General features: G+C 41.3%; 2 gene segments (V, D, J or C); both read right to left on the reverse strand.

Annotated features, from left to right (window-relative positions):
- Positions 1–2: 2 nt before the first annotated feature.
- LOC113618539 (T cell receptor beta variable 19-like) lies at positions 3–567 on the reverse strand. The segment is given in 2 exon segments: positions 3–358; positions 477–567. Coding segments are annotated over 2 exon segments (405 nt in total).
- Positions 568–12,111: 11,544 nt separating this feature from the next.
- LOC113618000 (T cell receptor beta variable 20-1-like) lies at positions 12,112–13,100 on the reverse strand. The segment is given in 2 exon segments: positions 12,112–12,801; positions 12,890–13,100. Coding segments are annotated over 2 exon segments (464 nt in total).
- Positions 13,101–13,633: the final 533 nt, after the last annotated feature.

A 13,633-nucleotide genomic window follows, 5' to 3' on the forward strand; every position in this document is an offset into this window, starting at 1 on the left:
GGCTATATTGGGAGCTGCAGGGCTGGAGCGGGTTTGTGCACAGGTGGGTTGTGGCCATGCTCCACTGTGACGCTACCAGAACAGAGGTACAAGGCTGTTTGGTTGGTGTGAGCCGCCTCCACAGTGAGAGGAAACAGCTCCTTCTCCTCTCGAGAGACACTGTAGCCTTCAGATATGTCTCCTCTCTGAACGTCCTTTACAACCGCAGAGTAGTAAATCAGCTTCAGACCCTGCCCTGGGTCCTGCCGGTACCAGTACATGGAGTTGTAGGTCAGATTCTGTTTACACTCCAGGGTCACATTCCGTCCAGCCTCAGCGAGCAGGAATCTCACTTGGTAGATTTCAGCATCCATGGGTCCTGTGGGGTAGAGACACAAACGTCCAGAAGAGAGCCTGACACTGTCGTGAGAAGAGGGTGCTGGAGTGGGGATCTGCACCTACAGGGTCGGAATTTACTGTCTGGGTGTTGGGCTCACCTGCTCCCAGAAGACAAAGGGCCACGTAGCAGAAGGCCCAGCTACCCATGGCAAGGACTAGGTATTTGTAAAGCTCCAGACATAGACTCTGAGAGAGGCCAAGGGGAGGGGCTGGGAGCAAGGGCTCCCCCTGGCTCAATATACAGAATTGGTAATTGCTATAAGGTGACTGACTGTCGCAGCTGATTTCGCACATGGGGAACAAAGGCTAAGAGAGATCAAGACACCTGCATCTTCTCTTCTGCCTAACAGAGCTCTTTATAGCCCTTCTAAATGGACAAGTGCCCACATGGTGAGGATACTGAATCCCCCATTTCCCGGTCAAAGTCACGCTCAGAATGCCATGTGCCTGTGCCCTCATTGTGATGAAAACTAGGAAAGGAAATGCCTACAATTTTCAGAGTCTATTGCCTGTCTATCAACTGCTCTGTTTCCCACCAAACTCCCAACACAAGAAGAGGTTCAGATGTTGTTTTATAAAATAGAGCCAATTCTCTCTGTCCTCTGTATTTATTATAATTGGTACAGTAGAGATGGTATAGTGGCTACTCCAGCAATTTAGCAATTACAAAGGGCCCTAAACCCACCCTCCCCTTATGGAGGTGGATTAGAGCAGGGATTTGGGAGACAGCCTCGGCTTGAGTTCTGACCCTGCCGAGTAGCAGCTGTGTAACCCTGGGCAAATCTCTTAACCTCCCTTTGATTTGGTTTTCTCATCTGTAAAATGGGTATAATGAGTATCTACTTCAAAAGTTATTGTGAGGGCTTCCCTGATGGCGCAGTGGTTGAGAGTCCGCCTGCCGATGCGGGGGACACGGGGTCGTGCCCCGGTCCGGGAAGATCCCACGTGCCGCGGAGCGGATAGGCCCGTGAGCCATGGCCGCTGAGCCTGCGCGTCCGGAGCCTGTGCTCCGCGACGGGAGAGGCCACAGCAGTGAGAGGCCCACGTACCGCAAAAAAAGAAAAAGTTATTGTGAATATTATATAAATATAGAATTTAGAACAGTTTTTAACACAGAAAAAGCACAATATTTGTGTTTGCTATTATTACCTTCTGGATCTGTTATTTAATCCAGAGGATTTAGGAAGTTAATACTATGTCAAGGGAATTCAGATATTTACTGACATAGGCTTGTGTAAGCTGACAAAGCTATCATTCCCCAGCACTGAACTGAAACTTATTCAATGAGCTGTGATGTTCAATGCATAACATCATTTCTTCTCAAGAATCTTAGATAAATAAAAATACAATCATAGATGATTTCTTATCACCTGTTGTTATGTTGGTAGATAAATGTTTTATTTTTATTTCTGGGGTCATCTGTAATAAAAGACACTTTTATGATGAAACTTGGTTGGTGTCTGGTGGCTCAGACACTGTTGCTTACACTTTCTGGAAGAAAGGTGTGTGTGTGTGTGTGTGTGTGTGTGTGTGTGTGAGGGGGAGGGAGAGAGAGAGAGAGAGAGAGAGAGAGAGAGAGGAAATGTTGTAATGAGTGAGAATGAGAATCATTAGAAAGTGCAGCCCTGGTGTAGAACTCTGAGAAAGAATGCTGGCTGACAGGTTGCTTCCAACCATGCTAATGGTTCTTATCGGTTCTTTATCCCCGGTCCCACTTAATGAGCTCTAGTTCATCTTTAGGATGTCATCGTAGACATGACATTCTCTAAGGAAACTGCTCTGTGACTCCCTTAGGTCTCCCTGCGTCATAAAAAGTAGCAACTGGGTTCATTTAATACCCTGCCCGTGCGCTGAGATAAAGGCCGAGACACCAGATCCCAACAGGTATTATTTTTCCCATGAGTTTGAAACTTTAACAGAGCCACAGAGACAGAAGGTAGTGGTTGCTGAGGCCTTTTACGCCTGTCTTTTAGAAAGAAGACTTAGGAGCTCCTATGCCTTAAGGACATGGGAAGAGAGGTTCCTTCTCACTAAACTGCAGTTGATTCTCACGTCCCTCTGAGCTCAACCAGCATCCATCCAACCAAGTCCCTTTAATACGTAAGTTACTGTTTTAAGCAGAACTTGTTAGATTTTTGCTCCTTTTATCCATTTTTCACAGCTTTATTGAAGTATAATTGATGTACCAAAAACTGTATATATTTAATGTATACAGTTTAATGAGCTTGGAGACAGCATACACCAATGAAACCATCACTAAAATCAAAGTAATAGACGTATCTATCACCTCCAAAAGTTTCCTTGTGTCCCTTTGTTTCACTTTATTGTCTTTTCTGGTAAGAACACTTCACGTGAGATCTACTCTCTTAAACTGTTAAGTGCATAATACACTATTGTTAACATTGTTAATATAGGCACAATATCAGATGTAGTATGTCCTAGAGCAGATCTCTAGAATTAAACTTGCATAACTGAAATTTTATATCAATTTAATATCTCTCCATTTACCCCTTCCAGTTGACCTTGGCAGCCACCAAATGGCAACATTTCATTCTTTTTTATGGCTGTGTAGTATTCCACTGTATGTATATACCGCATCTTCTTATATCCGTGCATCTATTGATGGACATGTAGGTTGCTTCCATATCTTAGGTATTGTAAATAGTGCTGCTATGAACATGGGGGTGCATGTATCTTTTCAAAGTAGTGTTTTCATTTTCTTCAGATATGTACCCGGAAGTGGGTTTGCTGGATCACATGGAAGCTCTATTTTTAGTTTTTTGAGGAACCTCCTTACTGTTTTCCACAGAGACTGCACCAATTCACATTCCCAACAAAAGGGTACTAGGGTTCTCTTTTCCCCACATCCTTGCCAACATATGTTATTTGTGGTCTTTTTTATGATAGCCATTCTGACAATCGTGAGGTGATATCCCACTGTGGGTTTTGATTTCCATTTCTCTGATGAGCAATGATGAGCATCTCTTCCATGCCCATTGACATCTGTATGTCTTTTATGGAAAATTGTCTCTTCAGTCTTCTGCTCATTTTTTAATTGGGTTGTTGTGTTTTTCATATTGAGTTGCTTGAACTGTTTAGATATATTGGATAGTAATGCTTTATTGGTTATATAGCTTGCAAATATTTTCTCCCGTTCAGCAGGTTGGCTTTTTGTTTGGTCAGTGGTTTCCTTTGCTGTTCAAAGCTTTTAAGCTTTGCTGAGCTTTGTTATTCAGTTGAGACATCAGTTGAGAAATGTGAAGACTAAAATGAAGTAGGCTAATGTGAAGCCTTGGCAAAAAACATTTTAATACATAAATTCCTTATGAGTATTAAAACGTGCATTCATAATACATTTCTTAAAATAATTTTAGGAAACACTAAGGAAAAATTCAACAAAATATGTGCCGGACATCATGTTCGATAAAAAAAAATACAAAACCATGCTGAGAGAAGTTAAAAAGAGCTCAGTAAAATAGCATGTGGGGATGTTTGGGGAGGGGGAGATATTCTGTGTCTTGATTGTCATGTGGTTACGTGGGTGTAAAAACTTGTCAAAGTGTTTTGAAATATATACTTAAAATGGGTGCACTTTATTGTGGGTATGTGATGCCTCAAAATTGCTTTAAAAACTTTCATGATAATAAGTGGTGCTGGGAAACCTGGACAGCTACATGTAAAAGAATGAAATTAGAACACTCCCTAACACTATACACAAAAATAACCTCAAAATGGATTCGAGATCTAAATGTAAGGCCAGACACTATAAAACTCTTAGAGGAAAACATAGGCAGAACACTCTATGACATACATCACAGCAAGATCCTTTTTGACCCACCTCCTAGAGAAATGGAAATAAAAACAAAAACAAACCAATGGGACCTAATGAAACTTCAAAGCTTTTGCACAGCAAAGGAAACCATAAACAAGACCAAAAGACAACCCTCAGAATGGGAGAAAATATTTGCAAATGAAGCAACAGACAAAGGATTAATCTCCAAAATTTACAAGCAGCTCATGCAGCTCAATATCAAGAAAACAAACAACCCAATCCAAAAATGGGCAGAAGACCTAAATAGACATTTCTCCAAAGAAGATATACAGATTGCCAACAAACACATGAAAGAATGCTCAACATCATTAATCATTAGAGAAATGCAAATCAAAACTACAATGAGATATCATCTCACACCAGTCAGAATGGCCATCATCAAAAAATCTAGAAACAATAAATGCTGGAGAGGGTGTGGAGAAAAGGGAACACTCTTGCACTGCTGGTGGGAATGTAAATTGATACAGCCACTATGGAGAACAGTATGGAGGTTCCTTAAAAAACTACAAGTAGAACTACCATATGACCCAGCAATCCCACTACCGGGCATATACCCTGAGAAATCCATAATTCAAAAAAAGTCATGTACCAAAATGTTCATTGCAACTCTATTTACAATAGCCAGGACATGGAAGGAACCTAAGTGTCCATCATCGGATGAATGGATAAAGAAGATGTGGCACATATATACAATGGAATATTACTCAGCCATAAAACGAAACGAAATTGAGTTATTTGTAGTGAGGTGGATGGACCTAGAGTCTGTCATACAGAGTGAAGTAAGTCAGAAAGAGAAAAGCAAATACCATACACTAACACATATATATGGAATCTAAGAAAAAAAAAAAGGTCATGAAGAACCTAGGGGTAAGATGGGAATAAAGACACAGAGTTACTAGAGAATGGACTTGAGGATATGGGGAGGGGTAAGGGTAAGCTGGGACAAAGTGAGAGAGTGGCATGGACATATATACACTACCAAACGTAAGGTAGATAGCTAGTGGGAAGCAGCCGCATAGCACAGGGAGATCAGCTCAGTGCTTTGTGACCACCTAGAGGGGTAGGATAGGGAGGGTGGGAGGGAGACGCAAGAGGGAGGAGATATGGGGATATATGTATATGTATAGTTGATTCACTTTGTTATACAGCAGAAACTAACACACCATTGTAAAGCAATTGTACTCCAATAAAGATGTTTTTAAAAAAACAGTCCAACAGTTCACGAACTGTTTCCAAATGTTCCACAACTAGGACTCAGTTTGAATTTTGCCAGTGTATTAGGTTAAAATGGTGTCTCACCGTAGTTTGTTTGTGGTTTTAGGATTGCTAAGGGGGTGGATACTTTGTATATTTATAGGCCACTAGTGCTTTTCTGTACACTGCTTGATTAGCTATCATTTATTTGTAACAGTTCTTTGTATATTCTGGATACCAAACTTTGTCATTTATATATCTTGCTAATATCTTTTCAATTTGTTGCTTGTGTGTTTACTCTTTGTAATTGTTTTTGTTGATATTCCTAATGTAGTAGAGTCTATCATTCCTTTTTGGGAGGATATGCATTCTTCAATTCTTTATAAGCAATGTTCCCATAGCTCAAGTTCATAAAAATGTACTACCATATTATTTACAAAATAGTTAATAATTTAAATGTTGCATTTAAGCATTTAATCGTTTTAGAATTTATTTTTGCATATGCTGTGAGAAAGAGTTTAATTTTTCCTTCTGTGGTTACCACTTGTCCCAGAAGAACTTGTTGTGTAGTGCATTATTCCCCTACATACCTGCAATGATAGCTCTACCATATGTTAATTGCCTATATATGCATGGTGCTATTTTAAACCTATGATTTTTCATTTATTTATGCCTTTTTAATTATCCTAATATAATTAAAATATTATTGATAATAATTAAAATAATTGATAATAGTTAAAATAATTTGATGATTAGACGGGAATTCACGCCACTTTGTACTTCTTTAATATTATCTTGAGTATTCTTTCCTCTTTCTCCACTTAAATTTCTGATTACTTTTGTCAAGTTTCATGAAAATATCTTGTGATTTTCTTAGTGCTGCATTGAATACGTAGGTGATAGTGCAGTATTGGAAAGCTTTTAGTATTAGTTTCACTTATTCATGATAATGCCATATAACTTCACTTATTTCACATTTAAAATGGCTTCCTCTGAAATTTAATAAGTTTCTTAATTGCTTATCTTCTAATAGGTTTGCGTGTTTTTTTGTATTTTATACTTTATGTTACTATTTGTAAATGATCTCTCTTTAAAAATCTATTTTTCAACTGTTTGTTGCTAGTATATGGAAATAAACTGACTTTATTTTAATTTTAGTTAACTTACTAAACGTTGTTATAAGTAATGCAATGCTTCTTTAGATTCCTTTGTGTCTTCTAAACTTGCCATCTGTCTATAATCACTTTTTTCCCCTTCTTTTCTCGTTCTCACCCTTTTTTCTTGTTCTACGGGCTGGGAATTCAGCACAACGTGGAATAGAAATGGAGGTGGCATTCATTTACTTACCAATTACGTATGACTAGGACAACTACAGGTACTGGATATGTGGTACATGCTATGGTCGTTACAAAGTGGAAGATTAGATCCCATTTTAAGGACGTATTAGCATCCCAGGATATCTGCAAATCATTCTCGCAACTGTTACTGAACGAGGTTCATTTTGCCCTAAGCCAGGGAGCCAAAATGTTGAGACTCTGATGTTTGCAACAGAGAAAGGGTTTATTCTCAAGGCAGCCAAGCAAGAGGTTGGGAGAAAAGACCTCAAATCCACCTCCCGAAAGGCAAGGGGCACTGGGTATTTATAGGGTCATGAATGAAGAAGCCGGATGGTCTGACGTACGGGGAGCATGGGGCACTCGGGAAGCTTGGGGAAAGGTTATTGGGAAAAGGTGCGTGAACCATCTTTCTGCACAGGTGTAACTCAGCTGAAGCCTCTGCATGTTCATAACAGAAGTGCTTACCAGGATCTGAGCAGGGAGTCTTTGGTCCTCTGAGGTCAAAATGTCACCAAGCAGACGCTTGTGCAGGCCTAGAAGGAGGGTCGCTGCTTCTCACCAGTCGTAACAAGTTCAGCTCAAACTAGACACAGCTGACTCTGGGCCCAGCTGAACTACGTGAAGTTTCCTGGAAAATAACTCAGGCAAACATCTTATTTAGGCTACGTGCCCCTTGGAGGCAAGTCTTAAAACAACCTTAATTAGTGAAGCCAGGTGCAATGGATTTGACTAATCATTACCCACAGTTCCAAACCAGTACCTAAAGGATCTCACCTGAGTTCCCTCAAGTATCTGACAAATCTTGTCAGATGAAGGAAGGTCTGTGCCTGCCCTTTATGCGCAGAGGTGTTTTACAGAAAGACCCACATCACCCCCTAGTGGTCAAAGGGGCACATTTCTCACATGCCCTCTGGTGTCTCAGCGCCTGCACCCCCTTCGTGGTGAGTGGGGAGTTGCTGGTTCCACACTGCGCAGCCAGGGCCACCAAGTATCAGAGCAGAACTAGGAAACACGCGGCCATCGATGTGGTGACCTGCTGGGATACTGCAGAGATTTACTAGTACTTAGTTGCGCAAGTAGTCACCAATCCCATTGATTGGTGTCGTCGATCAGTATAATTAACCTTAACCTCTTGCAGCCACATTCAAGGTGCGTGGGTTCCTCAGGTCTCTGTCCTAAGTTCTCTGCTCTTTTCTTTGTATATTCTATCATCAAGGGACCATATACACTTTCATTCTTCCAATTATGGAAATTGTCCTGAATTTTTACCTTCATCCAGGTCCTTTTTTTTGAGTCCCTGACTTATGCATACAACTGCTTTCTGCATATTTCTGGTCAGATTTCTGTCTCAAAGGCACCCCAAATGTGAAGTGAATCATGACCTTCTTTCCACTGGGTCCTCCTAACCATCTGGCTGGTGGTCACAACCATCCCCCCTATATATTGCCTCTTGTGTCTAATCAATTACCCCATCCTTTGATTTTATTTCCTATGTTTTAAATCTCTCATTTCCCCATATTTTAGCACCACCGTCATTGTCCTATAGCTTCATTATCGCCTGGCTGGGCAATGGTATTGGCTGACTCTATTCTCTGCTTCATCCTTTCCACACTGCCCATTGTTGTGGAATGCCAGAATAATTCAAATAACAAAACAAAATGACAAATAACAAAATAATTCAAAACAAAACAAAACAGTGCACACACACAGCAAGAACAGCAAACAGCAATTACTACAGAAGTCAAATACTTAAAACCTCAATGGCAGGGCAAGGAGTATATGAGAACTCTGTATCTTCTGCTCAGTTTTGCTGTGAACCTGAAACTGTTCTAAAAAATTGTCTGTAAGAAAACCTCAATGGCTCCTACTCAATTTTATGTTAAATTCCACATCATACATGTTGAGGTTCCTCAGTAATAACTTAGACAAAAATCTTTCTAAGGATGTTTTCAAACATCTTTTGCCCCCTGTGTAATGAGGAGAAAGTAATGTTTCTGGTAAAAGGACACACAAATCTTGGTGTAAAGCATATAAGAATAATTTTTAGTGTTTTCGCTCATACCTTTCCCAAAGGGAGGATAAATTGATCGTCACCAGCAGTCAATTAGTCAATAGTCCATTTGTGTTAAAAAAACAAAAGCATCTTAATTGATTTTTTAAAAATGGAACCAGGGAGAGAATTACAGATAAAAAAACCAGTAAGATATTTCGACACTATTTGAAATTGACTCTTGATCACTCAAAGGTGTCTAATTGCTTTGCTTTCCGTGTTGCAGAATGGAAACCCAGGGAAGCAGCCAATCAAATGATCACCTTCAGACACCTAATGCATATTATATACTGCAGCAATTGTGTTGAGAGTCTTGTAAACCAGTTCCAGAAATTATTTTTGTGAGATGTTGCATTTCAATGCCAGTTGACTCACAACCTTGCCAATCTCTTATGTGTAAAGTAGGGTATTGAGTAAGAAATGGACATTCAGAATGGTGATCTCCAAGGATATGGAAGACTTAAAGGCTCTTGACTCCCTCAAAGCCTCTGAAATTCTCTCCATGGCCTCTCTATTACTGGAGAACACTGTGCCTCTGTTGTGTGTGTGTGTGTGCGCGTGTGCGTGTGTGTGTGTTGGGGGGAGGGGGAGATAAGAGTCTATCTCTTACTCCATCCATCACGGGCTCTCAGAGGCTAACTTGGTTTCAAGTACAACATAGCCCAGAGAGTAGAATATAGACTCAGAGCACGAAGACAAAGCATTACACTTAAAAAACTTCCCACTTGTATCCCAAAAAATTTGGAGGTAATGTAGGATTTTATTTTCATGGTCCTATTTCAAGGAGGACAGGACACAAATTTGGACTGGATTATATTCAGTACTACTATAATAGTAGTAGTACTACTACTATCATCTTCAGAATATACCATACTCCCCTAAAATAACACATGTGAGCAGCAGGCTGACCTTGATAGTCAGCTGGATTGGAAAAGGTAAGTTCGGACGCAGCATCCATCCATGCTAACTGACACTGGAATATGATCCTCTTACGCTTAATGTAGAGGAAGGAAATAAATGACAGCTTGAGATAGAGATGTTATCACTTTAACTATGTTTCATGCCAGAGCATAAAATGCTCTTATCTGTTCCTTGCTGTTGGTGAAGGAAGCAGTGAGATATTTAAAAAATATTTTACTAGCTCTCTAGGCTGGAAATGCTGACACAGCAGGGGGCTGCTACTAAAATAGGTCCCTGGTTTCAGTGGAAATGAACAAAGTCTGAGGGCGGGTGACTGAACTTATGTGGGGTATTTAATCACAGTAACAAATGGACATGGTCATCATGTAGATATAAAGTGGCAGCAGGTCCATTGCTGAGTTGGTTCCCATTTTTTCTGTTCAGTTCCACCTGGTCAGGGACAAGGTCTTATCTTCATGTCTTCATTTTCACACTTGGTGTCTAAGCATCAGCTCCCTGGTTCTCACTATATAATGTCCTTCATCCTGCTCTTTCACAAACTGTAATCCCTTCAGTTATTTCTTTTATTTTTCTCTCCTTTTTGGTCTCATACACATAGGATTTGATTAGTCTTAACCCTTGGCTCATAACACACAGGCATTGTTTATTGATGCATGTTATTTATTTATTTAAAAAAATAGTGGGAGGGGCTTCCCTGGTGGCGCAGTGGTTGGGAGTCCGCCTGCCGATGTAGGGGACACGTGTTCGTGTCCTGGTCCGGGAAGATCCCACATGCCGCGGAGCGGCTGGGCCCGTGAGGCATGGCCGTTGAGCCTGCGTGTCTGGAGCCTGTGCTCCGCAACGGGAGAGGCCACAGCAGTGAGAGGCCCGCGTACCGCCAAAAAAAAAAAAAAAAAATATATATATATATATATATATATATAGTGGGTAATTATGAAACATCTGCCCCACTCATCCAATGATATGCAAGGTAGACCTTGACAATATTTAAATATTTAAACTATGTGGTTTACCCCCATCCCGTCTCCTGCCACTCCCCATCCAAGTCCCACATTAAACATCATCCTGAACTTGGGTCATCACCCTCCCTTGCCACTGTGTGTTGGTAAATGTTTGACAACCAGCTCTCTGGAGGAAAATACAACAAGCCCTGATTTGTGGTGTCTGCTGATTACTGTGGTGTAAACATCCCTACTATGGCTGATTTCAAGCTATTAGCATGACGTCACTGACATTAAAGTTGGGAAAGATGTGTACAATGGGCCCTCGTGAGCTGTAAAATCCAGCTCCAGCGACAGCTGTTTCTTGCTTTACTTTTAATGTAATCTTTTTCTAATATATTTGAGGTTGTGAAAATTATTTTCTTGATTCAGTTGTTTTTAGCTTTATAAAAACTGTGTCATGCTTTACAAAACCTTACCAGGGTTAGTTTTTGTAGTTGGTATTATATTGCTAAGATTACCTATAACATGGCTCATCCCTGTAGTGCATTCATTTTGACGGACGTATGTAGTTTTCCACCACATGAATATACCACAGTTTATTCATTCACTCTCTTGTCAATGCATAGGTGCCTTGGTTGCAGGTTTTGCTATTGTGAACAGTGCTGCTGCGAACAGATTTTTATGTATGTCTTCTGCATGATAAGCACATGCAGAAGCTTCCTTGATGTAGTGGATTTGTTGGGTCATGGAATAAAGGAATGACCAACTATATGAGTTAATGCCAGTGTTTCCCAATTGTTTGCATCACTTATGCCCACAGCAGTAATCCTGTGGACCAGACCCCCTCTAACAGTTTATATTTCTTTGCTAATCAAATGGGTATCAACTTACATATCATTGCGTCTTGCTTCATGTTTCCTGATCACCAGTGGAGTCAAATATCTCCTCATGTGTTTATTGATCGTAGATGATTCTTCTATTAAGTGTATGTTAATATCTTTTGCTTTTTTTCTCGGGCCATACAGTATTTGTGGTCGATGTGTGATTTTTCCTAGAAAGGGATTTTTTTGAAAATCACTGCTCCACTTACTATCTTGTGGCTTCCGACAGAACTTTCTGGTTTTATAGACAAGACTTGTTGGCTGAAGTCTTTCTTATTTACTCTGTCTTCTCTTCCCTCTGACACCTTTGTTGAGAGACAGAAACACATTCCCTGTGAAGGTTCGGGGCATGCTCTGTACCTGGGTTTAAAGGGTGCACCCCATGCAGTCCTACCCTGTTCATTCATCAACCCCAATACTATATATAGCACATCCCTGAATTCTTTCAAGAGTGAACATCTCTACTTGGCCTCCTAATGATTCTGTTTATCTTGAGGGCCTAGGATGGTGACAAGACAGTGCTGAATTTTCTTGGAGAGACAAATGCCAGAGTTTATTATAAAAATACACAGTGCATTATAGAAGCATTTTGAGATGTGCCTATAGGATTATGTGTTGATTTATCTAAGAAGATATGATTAACATATGGCAGAGTCAGAAGAAAAATCCAGGTTTTATAATTTTCAGCCCAGGGAACTTTCCAGGTTGGTTGGCCATGTATAGGACCAGCTCCATTCCCATATGGCTAGCTCTCTAACACCATGCTTTCTCCACGCTCCGTACTCAGATATTTTCTCTCTCTTTCTGCATACACACGATCACAGCTGACTCAGTCAGAGAGGCTGTGGTTTTTCTCTCTCCACACCTCCTTCCACGGGGCTCCATGGCTTTGGTGGGGTGGGGGGTGGGAGCTGTTACAAAGGTTCTTGTTTTGGTCTCTGATCTCTGCCCAGCGCTGTGTCTCTGACACCACAGAAGTAGAGGCTGCTGTCGGCAGGATGCATATTTGTCACCATCAGAGATGAAAATGTGAGGCTTGAGTGGCTGATGGGGTACTTGGCCTTGGTATAACCTTGTTCATATGTGGCATCAGAGCCCGCATTAGAAGTGGCTATCAGCACGAGGCCCTGTTTTGGGAACTGATGATACCAATACACAGTTGTGGCTTGAAGTGTCCCTGGATGGCACTGGATGGTCACAGACGCTCCACTCTTACAGATAGCCCTGCTGGGATGTTGAGAGACGAGAGCACTGAGCCCAGAGCCTGCTGAGACAGAGGTCAAGGAGATGAGAGGCCAGCAGGACAGACAGACATGACCACAGGCAGAAAAATCACAGCCACGCTCGCTCACCTTTCTCTCAGCTCCCAGAGAATCCTGTTTGTTTTGTGAAATCTTCCTATCCCAATCCCCCGTCTCCCCTGACTGCTGACTTCTCACCTCACCCTTTACAGCTCCAGAGGGCATGGATGTTCCCTCTCATTTTGATCAGTGTAAAAACCCACAACCTCTGGCTGTCACTTCACTCATGCCAACACACACGCACACTTGCCCAAACTACTCAGATAATAAGGCCCGTACTGGGTCCCAGAAGCAGCAGAAACACCAACATCTTCAGGACCCAGCCTCGCACCACACGTCTCCGAAGAGAGGTAGGACCTTGCTCTTCAATCTTCCTTTTTCCACCCCTAGAAGGAGGGACGACTGTTTATGTAATCCTAAAGATGCTCAAATCTGCCTCCTGGTGGCCATCATTGCCAATGATGCAGGATCCATCCAGAGAGTGCTAGCTGCAGTGAGGGCTTGGAACTCTCATCATGTCACATTTTAGTGCTTTAAATACTATTCAAGGGGTTAGTATCTCTTTTCCATCTCTGTTTCTCAGTATTTTGGTGCTAGTGTGAATATGTGGGAGAATATATGGGAGAAGAAAGCCAAAGTTAACACAAAATTCAAGAAGGAACCCGAATAAAATGCCTGGCGCCAAGGCTTGTACGTAATGGTCAGGGACTCCCCACGTGTTCCCCAAAATTGCTTGTCCCAAGAGACACAGGGTCACGCCGAGGAGACTGGGACTCTTAAATGCTTCCAAGAATG

This window comes from Aethalodelphis obliquidens, unplaced genomic scaffold, assembly GCF_003676395.1.
Source record: "Aethalodelphis obliquidens isolate GAN/ISIS:26980383/991018 unplaced genomic scaffold, ASM367639v1 scaffold5, whole genome shotgun sequence".
NCBI lineage: Eukaryota > Metazoa > Chordata > Mammalia > Artiodactyla > Delphinidae > Aethalodelphis > Aethalodelphis obliquidens.